Source organism: Capra hircus, chromosome 20, assembly GCF_001704415.2.
Source record: "Capra hircus breed San Clemente chromosome 20, ASM170441v1, whole genome shotgun sequence".
NCBI lineage: Eukaryota > Metazoa > Chordata > Mammalia > Artiodactyla > Bovidae > Capra > Capra hircus.
This window is the reverse complement of record NC_030827.1, coordinates 6,870,907-6,883,207: the sequence shown is the minus strand read 5'-3', so window position 1 is coordinate 6,883,207 and position 12,301 is coordinate 6,870,907. Positions and strand designations below refer to the sequence as shown.

The 12,301-nt window shown below is 39.6% G+C and overlaps 1 protein-coding gene across 1 annotated transcript in view; it reads left to right on the top strand.

Moving 5' to 3' along the window:
• HEXB (hexosaminidase subunit beta) overlaps window positions 1–12,301 on the top strand; it is a 32,236-nt gene that overhangs the window by 10,934 nt on the left and 9,001 nt on the right. Inside the window, exons 3-6 of the mRNA XM_018065541.1 lie at window positions 1,661–1,726; window positions 7,258–7,304; window positions 7,565–7,675; window positions 11,190–11,291. Coding sequence (XP_017921030.1) covers window positions 1,661–1,726; window positions 7,258–7,304; window positions 7,565–7,675; window positions 11,190–11,291 — 326 coding nt within the window. The remainder of the gene's footprint in view (window positions 1–1,660; window positions 1,727–7,257; window positions 7,305–7,564; window positions 7,676–11,189; window positions 11,292–12,301) is intronic.

Genomic DNA, 12,301 nt, shown 5'->3' with positions numbered 1-12,301 from the left:
GAAGGCAGATTCTGGACCACCAGCAAGGTCCCAGCAAGTGAGTGTTAAGGAAGATTCAGGACAATGTTAGGGGTTTTAGGTACAGGGCAAGTAGGGGGCACAGGGAGAGAACGGCCGGAGTAGAGAAAACTCTGGTCTTACAGGGTGCAAGACTGATACCAGAGGCTTCATCAAGAAATTAGGGGCACTGATGAGTTTGCCCTTTTGACTTAAATTGTTAGCTTAAGTAAGACCCTGCTCTGTAGAGGGGTAGCGGGAGAGAACTCGCCAGTAAGGGAGAATGAGGAATCATGGAGATGACACCAGGTTCCTGACTTGAGCTGCTTGGCTGGCTGGAGTCGGGAGAGGATGAGTCCAGAGCCCAGCAAGTGGGAAGAGGGAAGAGTCCAGTCTGGGGCTTGTGGAGTTTAAGGAAGAACCTGCGGGATTTCTGGGGCTTCCCTGGTAGCTTAGCTGGTAAAGGATTTGCCTGCAGTGCAGGAGACCCTGGCTTGATTCCTGGGTCAGGAAGATCCCCTGGAGAAGGGGGTAGGCTACCCGCTCCAGTATTCTTGGGCTTCCCATGTGACTTTGGCAGTAAAGAATCCCCAAGAAATGTGGGAGACCTGGGTTCGATCCCTGGGTTGGGAAGATCCCCTGGAGACAGGAAAGGCTGCCCACTCCAGTATTCGTGCCTGGAGAATTCCATGGACTGAGAACTCCATGGGGTCGCAAAGTGTCGGACAGGACTGAGCAACTTTCACTTTTCACAGGACTTCTAAGTGAGTATATAAAGAAGGCAGCTGGAGAAACAGGTTTGGAGCTCAGGAGAAATAATGGCCCAGAAATAGCAAGGATATGTTTTGCAAAATGTACTATGCATATTGAGGGATTCAAAGCAAACATTTTTTTTCTTCCAGTTTAATTGAGGCGTAACTGACACACAGCACCATGTAAGTCTAGGTGTAGAGTATAATGATCTGACTTACATACATCGTGAAATGATTATCACAGGAAATTAGTGAACGCCCATCTCATATAGATACAAAATTAAAGAAAGAAAAACATTTTTTCTTGATGAGTACGCTTATGATTTACTCTTTGAACAGCTTTCATGTATAGCATACAGCCGTGCTGACTATGTTCATCCTGTTGTACATTACGTCCCGTGTACTTATTTATCTTATAACCAGAAGTTAGTACCTTTTGCCTGCCTTTGTCCAGTCACCACCCGCCTCTGGTAACCAAGAGTCTTGTCTCTGTTTCTGTGAGCTTGCTTGTTTTTTGAAGTACAATTACCTTACGACACCGTGTTCATTCCCCTTACACAACATGGTGATTCAGTATTTCTGTCCATTTTTACACGTAAGCCTAACTCGTGACTCTGTTCTTCTGATGGAAAGGCTGCCTTGTCAGAAGACTGTCACCTGATGACTAGCTGTGGATAGGTGTGTTTTCCCTGGGTGTCACCAGCTGTCACGCGACCCCCTGAGTGGTGGGGGCCGTGGAGGGTGATGATGAAGCAGAGACCGTTTTATTCTTTCCTGGTTTTTTGAGGTATAATTGACATAACATTATATTCGTTTCAGGGTTACAACATAATGATTTGCTATTTGTATATAATGGAAAATGTTACCATCTGTCACCACACGAGGAACATGTGTTTCTTTTTCCAATGCAGATAATTTGCTTGTGCAAGGACCAGTGGCTACGCTCACGGCCAACAGAGTTTGGGGAGTGTTACGAGGTAAGTTCTTTGTAGTTTCATTGTTATTTTCTAGTAAGGAAATAGTTTCAGTTGCCACTTTGGGAAATCAAGCATATTAATAGCAAAACTTTGCTTCCTTGGGCCCTTTATAGATTTTTGGGTATTTCCAAAACAGTTTCCATTAAGTACTGTATATACCACTTAAAGAAAGATCGTTTATATATACCACTTAATGAAAGATCACTGGACCCTCTACAAATGTCTGAAGGTTACTGCATTCATAGTGCTGCGATTCCTTGATGTTCTTGGACTGTAATATTCATAGAGTCATAAATGGCCCTGATCTGCTCCAGTTAGGTTTTGTTTTATCATGTGTCCCCTCTTGCCACCTTCAAGAGCAAGCATGTCCTTTCTGCATTTGATTTATTTATTAAACAACAGTATACTCATATTTTTTCCTGTACCAGTCTATTAGTGCAAAAGCAGAAAAACAAAGAGGAGAATCATGTTCCCAATAAAGCATGTCCAGCTCTCCATGTGTGGTGGTGTTTTCTGCTTGATATGCTAAGATGCTCATGAGCTCAGAGCAGCATAAACGCGTGTGCCATGGCATGGAGAGTCCCTGTCGACTCAGCTTGGTTCTTCTCCAGTGTCTCCTTTCAGGAGTGGAGTTGTACTTGATCTCATTATCCATTTTCACCTGAATCCACTGGGGAATTGGACAATTCTGTTTCTTGGCCAGGAATGATTTGATGCTGGGAGTCTCAAGAAGAGTTCAGGAATAGAGTCAACCACACACACTATGAAGACCTAGAAAAAAGAGAACCCTTCCCCCATTTTAAATTCCCATGGATTTAGAAGTATAACAAAGTTTGCAGAAACGTTGTGAAAAGATAAAAATATACTCGAGAGTGATTGGAAGCAGTGAGCAGAGGAGAACATTAAAAGCTTTTCCTGTGACTTTCAGTCTGAACTTCAAAGTTCAGGCATTGGAACATTTACTTTTGCTGTTCGAAAGCTGCTTTGACCTCTTCTTTTAAGAGGATAAGAGTTTGTTTTACTGGCTTCCAAATTAGTATAGCTTTGAAAAAGGAGAAGAATGATTTTCTTTAATGTAAGCTAGGCAGCCAAAGTTATAGTAATTAAAAGGAGAGAAGGCTTTGGATTTGCTCAGGTTGAGTGTTATTTAGAATAAAGTAACAACTGTTAATGCTGTGTTTTACATCATAGTAATAATGGTATGACTGTGATCTTATTCCAAATAGTGACGTGAAAATAGCTATAGAGACTTACCGCAAATGTAACTACAGATATTATCATCTAGATTATTTACATATAATGGGATGTGATGTTCAACTTTTACCTGTCTGGTCTACCTGTCTTGTCTGGGGCCTATTAGGGAAATCAGCTTTATTGATCTCTGTCCTGATCCACATAAGAACTTTTGGGAGCATTTGGTGAATCTAGTCCAGAAGTCCTTATTTTCCACTTACTGTCAGACTATGAAAGTAACAAATGTGTCATAAATGATATTTGAGTATACTGCCACTTAAGAGAAAATTCCAGAGTTATTCTGTATTTTGGGGTAAGAGGGAGGCATAGCGAAAGCAACTTTGAACTTTTCTTCCCTAATTTTTTTGAGGTATAATTGACATAAAATTATATTAGTTTGTTTTACAACATAATGATTTGATATTTGTATATAATGCAAAATGATGACCACAGTAAGTTTAGTTAGCATCCGTCACCACACATAGTTAGAAAATAATTATTTTTTTATGATGAGAACTTCGGAGATTTCCTCTTTTTAGCAACTTGCAAATAGGTAGCACAGTATTTATTAATTACAGTCACTATGCCGTGCCTCACGTCTCTAGGACTCACGTCTATACGAAAGATTGTACTTTCTGATCCCCTTCACCCATTTTGCCCACCCCCTACCCCTGCCTCTACTCACTACCCATCTATTTTTCATGTTTATGAGCTTGGTTTTTGTTTTTTCAGATTCCACATCTAATTGAGATCATGTAGTGTTTGTCTTTCTCTGTCTGATTTCATTTGGCATAATGGCCTTAAGTTCCATCCATGTTGTCACAGACAGAAAGATTTCCTTCTTTCTGTGGCTGAATAGTATTCCATTGTATACATATGCACACCGCATCTTTATCCATTTATCCTTTGACGTATAGGTTGTTTCCATATCTTGGCTATTGCAGTTAATGCTGCAGTGAACACAGAGGTACATTATTGGGGTGGAGGGACTTAGAGTTTTTGTTTTCTTTGGATAAATACCCAGAGGTGGAATTGCTGGATCATGTGGTAGCTGTATAGTGGCTTCACCCGTTTATATTCCCATGAACAGTACATAAGGGATCCTCTTACTGCATATCCTCACCAACACTTGTTCTTTCTTTTTTGTTTTTTGATCATGGCCATTCTAACAAGCCTGAGGTGATAGGTCCCTGTGGTTTTGGTTTGCCTCTCCCTGATGGTTAGTGATGTTGAGTACCTTCTCATTTACCTGTTGGCTATTTATGTGTCTTCCTTGAAAAAAATACTTGTTCACAATCTTGTACCCATTTTTTAATTGGACTGTTTATTTTTTGCTATTGAGTTGTTTGAGTTCTTTATATATTAACCCCTATAGATACATAATTTGCAAGTATCTTCTCCCCTTTGGTAGATTGTCTTTTCATTTTGTTGATGGTTTCCTTTGCTGTGCAGCTGCTTTTTACTTTGGTGGTGTCCCATTTATTTTTGCTTTTATTTCTTTTGCTTTTGGCATCATCTCCTAAAAATTAATTCATTTTTATTGTTTAGTAGAGTTCATTTGGAGAAGACAATGGCACCCCACTCCAGTACTCTTGCCTGGAGAATCCCTTGGATGGAGGAGCCTGGTAGGCTGCAGTCCATGGGGTTGCACAGAGTTGGACACGACTGAGCGACTTCACTTTGACTTTTCACTCTCATGCGTTGGAGAAGGAAATGGCAACCCACTCCAGTATTCTTGCCTGGAGAATCCCAGGGACGAGGGAGCCTGGTGGGCTGCCGTCTATGGGGTCGCACAGAGTCGGACACGACTGAAGCGACTTAGCAGTAGTAGTAGCAGCAGCAGCAGAGTTCACTAGTGAAGCCTTCTGGTCCTGGCCTTTGTTTGTTGGACATGTTTTATTATTGTTACCATCTCCTTACGAGTAATGAGTCTCTGATTCTGTTTCTTCATCATTCAGTCTTGGTAGGTGTTCTCTCTGGGAGTTTATTCATTTCTTCTAAGTTGTCAAATTTGTTGGCATGTAATTGGTCATAGCAGTCTCTCCTGATCTTTCGTGGTTTTGTAGTATGTTGTCACATCTTCTCTGTTATTTGAGTTTGTACCACAGGGAAGCCTTGGAGATACAGTGGGTTTGGTTCTAGAGCGCTGCAGTAAACTGACTATCTCAATAAAGGGAATCACACAGATATTTTGGTTTCCCAGGGCATATAAAAGTTATGCTTACACGATTCTGTAGTTTTTCAACAGTATAGTGCAACAGTAGTGCACTAGCATTATGTCTTAAAAATAAGTACATACTTTAATTTAAAAATTGTTGTCCTTGTTTAGTCAGTAAGTCGTGTGCGACTTTGTGACCCCATGGACTGTAGCCTACGAGGCCCCTCTGTCCATGGGATTTCCCCGGCAATAATACTGGAGTTGGTTGCGTTTCCTCCTCCATTTAAAAAATACTTTATCGGTGAAAAACAGAGATCATCATCTAACAATAGCAGGGTTGCCACAAACTTTTGATTTGTAAAAACAGTATCTGTGAAATGCAAGAGACTGAATTACAATAAAGTGAGGTATACCTGTATTCTTAGGTTAAAATTTTCCTTGGCAATATAGTTGTCAGGTAGAATCATGAATTTTGGTAAAGTCAAGGCTAGATAGAGGAAGTGGCTTATAATATAGGCTGACTTTATTTTTCTGGGCTTCAAAATCACTGCAGATGGTGACTGCAGCCATGAAATTAAATGATGCTTACTCCTTGGAGGGGAAGTTATGACCAACATAAACAGCATATTAAAAAGCAGAGACATTACTTTGCCAGCAAAGGTCCGTCTAGTCAAGGCTATGGTTTTTCCAGTAGTCATGTATGGATGTGAGAGTTGGACTATAAAGAAAGCTGAGTGCTGAAGAATTGATGCTTTTGAACTGTGGTGTTGGAGAAGACTCTTGAGAGTCCCTTGGGCTCCAAGGAGATCCAACCAGTCTATCCTAAAGGAGATCAGTCCTGGATGTTCATTGGAAGGAATGATGCTAAAGCTGAAACTCCAATACTTTGGCCACCTGATGCGAAGAGTTGACTCATTGGAAAAGACCCTTATGCTGGGAAAGAGTGAGGGCAGGAGGAGAAAGCGACGACAGAAGATGAGACGGTTAGATGGCATCACTGACTCAATGGACATGGGTTTGGGTGGACTCTGGGAGTTGGTGATGGACATGGAGGCCTGGAGTGCTGTGGTTCATGGGGTCGCAAAGAGTTGGACACGACTGAGTGACTGAACTGAACTGATAGGGAACAGTGCACGTGAATAAAAAAAGTCTCTGCAGGTATAAATAAAACACTGTTTAAGTTGGGCCTTTATGGTTTCATGGTTTTTTTCTGAGCCTCTTAGCCCTCTGTTAAGTTTAGGTACTGATAGCTTATGGTGAAAGGTGTTGGATTCCTGATCTCCAAAGATTTAACTTTGGGATCAGGGACCAGGCTTGATCACTCAAGAGCTTTTGTGTAGAGGAGTTTTATTAAAATGAAAATGGGACAGAGAAAGCTGCTGACACAGACATCAGAAGGGGCATGGAGAGTGCCTCCCTCCCTACTGTTAGCAAGGGAGTTATATACTTTTTAAATTAGTTATTAACAATAAATCAAAGAATGTCTCAAGGTTGTAAAAATTTTTCCAGACCCACTCCCACAATTTACATTTTAGGATAACTGGATTAGAACTTAACAACAGAAAGATCCTACCAGACCAGAATTAGTCAGGAAGTTTTCAGGAAGGAGTTTAAACTGAGTTATTTCTTGTGTAATCATTAGTTCCAGGCTTAAAGAAAAAAAAACAAAACAAAACACTTTTTATGTGCCTAAAACTAAGGAATGTAGAGAAAAAAAAAAGTTTGTCCTTTCCTCCTCCTTGAGAACCCCTTGCCCCTCTCTGCTCGGGGCCCTTTGGACCTCTTATCAACCTGCCTGGGAATTGACTTTCTCAGTACCTGCTAAAATGCCTATAATATTTTATTATAAAAACTCTTATAATGCTATTAAATTTATTAAGGTAATTTTGTTTTCTTAAATCACTATTTGTGTGTTTATCATTCAAACACAAACACGGGTATGGGTACAATAAAGTAAAGCATGTTTTTTTATAGCAACGGGGATTTTTTTGATTGAGCTTTGATTTTAGAGAATGTGACAGAGTATAGCATACTTAATTTTATTTGCCTTTCCTGGTTATGGTTCTGTGTTTGGATAATATATCTTGTATTGTCTCCTTTATAAATTAATGCAATAAATTATAAATTTTATTTTCCTCAGGTTTAGAGACCTTTAGCCAGTTGATTTATCAAGATTCTTATGGGGCTGTAAGTATGATTATTGTATGTTACTAACATTATTGGGTAGACATAATAAAACATTCTATTAAAAAAATGTAAACTTTTAGCTATTTATTGTTTATTGAATGTTTCTTCTCCCCAAGTGTGTCTCTTAGATGGTAAATGTAATTTTTACACTTTGTTTGGTTTTAAATTAATTTCTTATCCCATACTTGCATAGACAGCTAAATCATCATTGAACTGGAGAAAATTCTAAAAATAAATAAAAGTTTTCTTTTGTCTTTTAGTTCACTGCCAATGAATCCAACATTGTAGATTCTCCCAGGTTTCCTCATAGAGGAATTTTAATCGATACATCTAGGCACTTTCTGCCCGTTAAGACTATTTTGAAAACTCTGGTAGGTAATTATGTTAATCCATTGTCTGTTCTGAAGAAGTGTTCTTTTATGTTGTTACTGTATGTTGGTCATTATGCTGTTGTGCTGGTTGGAACAAGGGATTCATTTTCCATATACTAATATATTTCCTCTGCAGAGAAGTGGGGGCCCCTCTAGGGAATCACCGTCTTGTTTTCATTGAGGTGGGAGAGAGGCTAACCCAGTATTCAGTCAGCATTGTTAAGAAAAACACTCAGTTGTAATGCTGCCTATTGGCCCTCTATGTAAATCTCAATTGTCAGATAATCATGGGTCGAGATTTTTCACGAGGAATACATTACCTCTAGTTGCTGCTGCTGTTGCTGTTGAGTTACTCCGTCTGACTCTTGTGACCCCATGGACTGTAGCCCACCAGGCTCCTCCGTCCATGGGATTTCCCAGGCAGGAATACTGTAGCGGGTTGCTATATCCTTCTCCAGTTACTGGCCATTAATTTTGTGACTTCCACTTATTGTTTTTCAAGTGGTCTAGAAAGGAATCTGAGAGCAGCTTTGTAACTAAGAAAATGTTCCAAAGAAATATGGAACCTCAGGTGATGGGAGCTGGGAAGCAAAGTTGACGTAACTCTTCTCTTACTGACTTTTTATTGGTTCATCTCTCCCATCACTGTCAGTTTATGGGAATCAGGAAGTTTTCCTGTACCTTCACCAAATCATTTATGAACATAGCATGCTATAAAAAAGTTTTTTTTTACATTTCCATTAAAACCTTGATTTTTTTCTTCAAAAGACATAATTGTAATTTTTAATGAAAGAAATACAGGCTTAGCGTAAAAAAATAAAGTTTGAACATAGATATACCTAAAATAGTGATCCCATAATCTCATTTACCAAAGACTGACAAATTTTTATGTTCCATTTATCTCATTTTATACTTGAAGAATGAATTAATATATGATTCTTTTCTATTGAATATAGTTGACATACAATATTCTGTTACTTCCGGGTATACTAAATCATGGTTTGACACTGGCATACATTATGAAATGACCACCAGGATAAGTCTGGTATCCATCTATCCCCATATAGTTACTACAATATTATTACATTCCCAGGGCTTATTTACTGCGTAGCTGGAGGTTCGTTCCTCATAATCCTCTTCACCTGTTTTCACCCACCCCCTTACCCTCCTGGCAACCATTCTCTGTATTTGAGTCTGTTTTTGCTTCATTTTGCTTTTTAGGCTTCACAGATGAGCGAGATCCTTGGTATTTGTCTTTCTCTGACGTATCTCTGATGTGTTTAACATAATATCCTCTAGAGTTACCCATGTTGTCACAATGGCAAGATTTCAATTTTTTTATGGCTGAGTCTACTCTATTCTGATTGGAGAACTTAGTCTGTTTACATTTAAAGTTATCATTGATGGATATATACGTACTGTCATTTTGTTCATTGTTTTGGGTTGTTTCCGTAGTTCTCTTTTGTTCCTTTTATCTTCTTTTGCTCTCTTCCCTTGCCATGTGATGGCTATCTTTAGTGTTATGTCTGGATTCCTTTCTTTGTGTGTGTACCTATTAATAGGTTTTTGGTTTGTAGTTACCATAAGGTTCCTATATAACAGGCCCTGTCTCCTGTGGGGGCTGCTGCTCCATGGGTGGGCAGAGCTGGGCCCTGGGGCAGCTGCCTGTGGGACTGGCTTCCGGGCCTGGCGCTGGCCTGTTGATGGGCAGTTGAGTCTCTGGTGCTGACAGTCTAGAGTGAGGACTTCAAGATAACACTTGACATCACCAGTGTCAGCAAGCTCCCCAGATGGGTCCCTCTAGTGCTTTTGTTCCCAAGGGGATTCCCAGTAGTCTCCTGCCTCTCTGGGAGGCTAATATCGGCAAGTGGTTCTGACCCTGGCTTCTTAAAAATTACTGCCTCTGCCTTGGGACTAGTCTGTGAAATTTGAAAAGCACAGTCTGTCTCTTGTAGCCCTTCAGCTCTCCCGTGTTCAAGTCCTGCTGGCCTTCAATGCTAGATGTTTTGGGGGGCTAACTGTCCCAGTGTTGGACCCCCTGGTCTGCAGAGCCTGATATGGGCTCGGATTCCTCACCCCTTTGGGGAGAACCTTTGCAACTGTGATAGCCTCCCATTTGTGGGTCATCTACCCAGGACTGTGGGTCTTGACCCACCTACTTGCCTCCTTGTGTTTCCATCTTTATATCTTGAGTTCTGAAGACATCATTTCTGCTAGCCTTCAGGTCCTTCTCATCAGTAATTGCTCTTAATAGTTGTAATTTTGCTGTGTTTATGGCAGAAGGTGAGTAAGAGGGTCTTCCTGCTCCACCTTCTTGCCGCATCTTGAGGAGGGAGGCTGTATGTTCTGATTCTCTGATAGGGAAAGTCTCTCCACTTATTTTCCATTTTCTTCATATCATCTTTTATATTTTACATACATATTATCTTGTTTATTCCTCCAGAGTGTACATATAATCAGTGTCAGTGTCCCCCAAAGTTCTGAGAATGTCACTCAGATTTGTGCTGTGTGTGTGCTGAATTTCTTTCATTTGTAGTTGGCACTAAAATCTCAGAATTGTGGGAATTGTAAATCCATTTTTCCTCTGCTCTATTCCCAAACACCACAGTAGTGGTAGCCAAGAGCTACTGGGAATTTATGAGCTGGCTCTCTTCCAGTAGGGCAAAGTTAAAGTTTTAATTTATGATATGCATTGTGTATAGGCTTTTTGAAAAGTGAAAAGAAATTTATACTTCCTCACATCCTTCCCTTGTTGAAAAGGAAATTTTAAAAGGAAACAGACATATTGGAAACAATCCTGGATATAAATAAGTATTAATAAATTGGAATGTATATCTGTGATATGTAATTATTTTTCCTTTTCCTCCCCCCCCGGGTTTGTTCTTTGAGTCTGCTTTTTTTTTTAATTATAGTCACTAGTTTGTTGTATGTTTTAGAGTCCACATATTAGTGCTATCACAGTTTTTATCTTTCTCTGTATGACTGACTTTACTTGGTATAATGTCCTCCAAGTCCATCCATCTCGTAGATAGCAAAATTTCATTCTTTTTTATTGCAGAGTAGAATCCCACTATATACAGAGAAATGTATACCACTACATTGTGTCTATCTACTACATTGTGTCTATCCACTACATACACTACATCTTGATCCATTCATCTGTTAATGAACACGTAGGTTGCTTCTGTATCTTGGCAATTGTAAATAATGCGGCTATGAACACTGGGATGCACGTATCTTTTCGGATTAGTTTTTTTGTTTTTGGGGGTATGTATACCAAGAGGTGGAATTGCTGGATCATACGGTAAGTTTTCTTTTTAGTCTCTTGAGAAACGTCCAAACTGTTGTCTGTACCAATGTACATTCCCACCAAGAGTTTATGAGGGCTCCCTTTTCTCCACATTCCCACCGACATTTCTTGTGTTCTTTTTGATAATAGCCATTGTGACAGGTATGAGTTGATAATCTCATTGTGGTTTTAAGGTGTATAAATTTTCAACTTGTTTGCTTGCAGGATGCCATGGCTTTTAATAAGTTTAATGTTCTCCACTGGCACATAGTGGATGACCAGTCTTTCCCTTATCAGAGCATCACTTTTCCTGAATTAAGCAATAAAGTGAGTAATTCATGTTATTGTTGTTGGTATATAAAAAATTTTGGTATGGTTTCCTTAGAAGTTTGCAGCTTAAATATTTCTTGTGTAAAAGTTAGATATTCATGGCTTTAAAATTTTAATATGCTATTGCTGAGCATTTTAGGTCCACAAAACTGGTCTGCTTTTGTAATTGTTATCATAAATGTAAACATTTATGGGGCTATAGAAATACAGATTTAAAAGCTTAATGGATGTAGGAGACCTGAAGCTTTTGTGATTAACATAAAGTTGAATAATTATATTTATCAAGTAGCCCAACTGTATAAGTGTTTTAAACAGAATTGTTCTGAATCCTGTAAATGACAACTTCTTTTCTCTCTAAAAAACTGTATGAAGTAGGGAATCTTAAGAGATAATGGCTCCTTCGCAGAAAATAATGGTTTTAGCAGTGTTCAAGTTGACTGAGTTGTGGAGCAGTGGCGCAGGGCGCCGGCCTTCCTGCTGCCTCACTGAGCCCCCTGTGCTACAGAGCTAGCCACTGGCAGCAAGAGAAGCTGCATGCCTCATGCAGAGCTGTAGTTATGAAGGGGCAGAGCCAAGACCCTGAATCAGTCCTGTGGTCACAATTCCAAAGCTTTCCTTAAAGTTTTGATGTGGTTTGGATTGAAATCCTGGCAGCACTCCTGTTGTTGTTTGCTTTTAATATGGAAAGCTCCAAACATATACAGAAGTAGGACTTAATGAATTCCCACTTCCTCATCGCTCAGCTTCAATAAAGTAATGGCCCATCCTACAACACCTATATCCCCTCCACCATATTTTGAAGGTAATCTCAGACATCATCTCTCATTGGTAAAAAGGCCTGTTTAAAAATAACTCCTTATCACAGCTAAAAAATTAGCAATAATCCAGATAGCCAATCATCATTCCTGTATGCCCAAGTGCCTTTTTCTTTAAAACAATTGTTTTATTTGCAGTGGGATGCAAATAAACTCCATACACTGTGGTCAGTTAACATATCTGTTCTATGG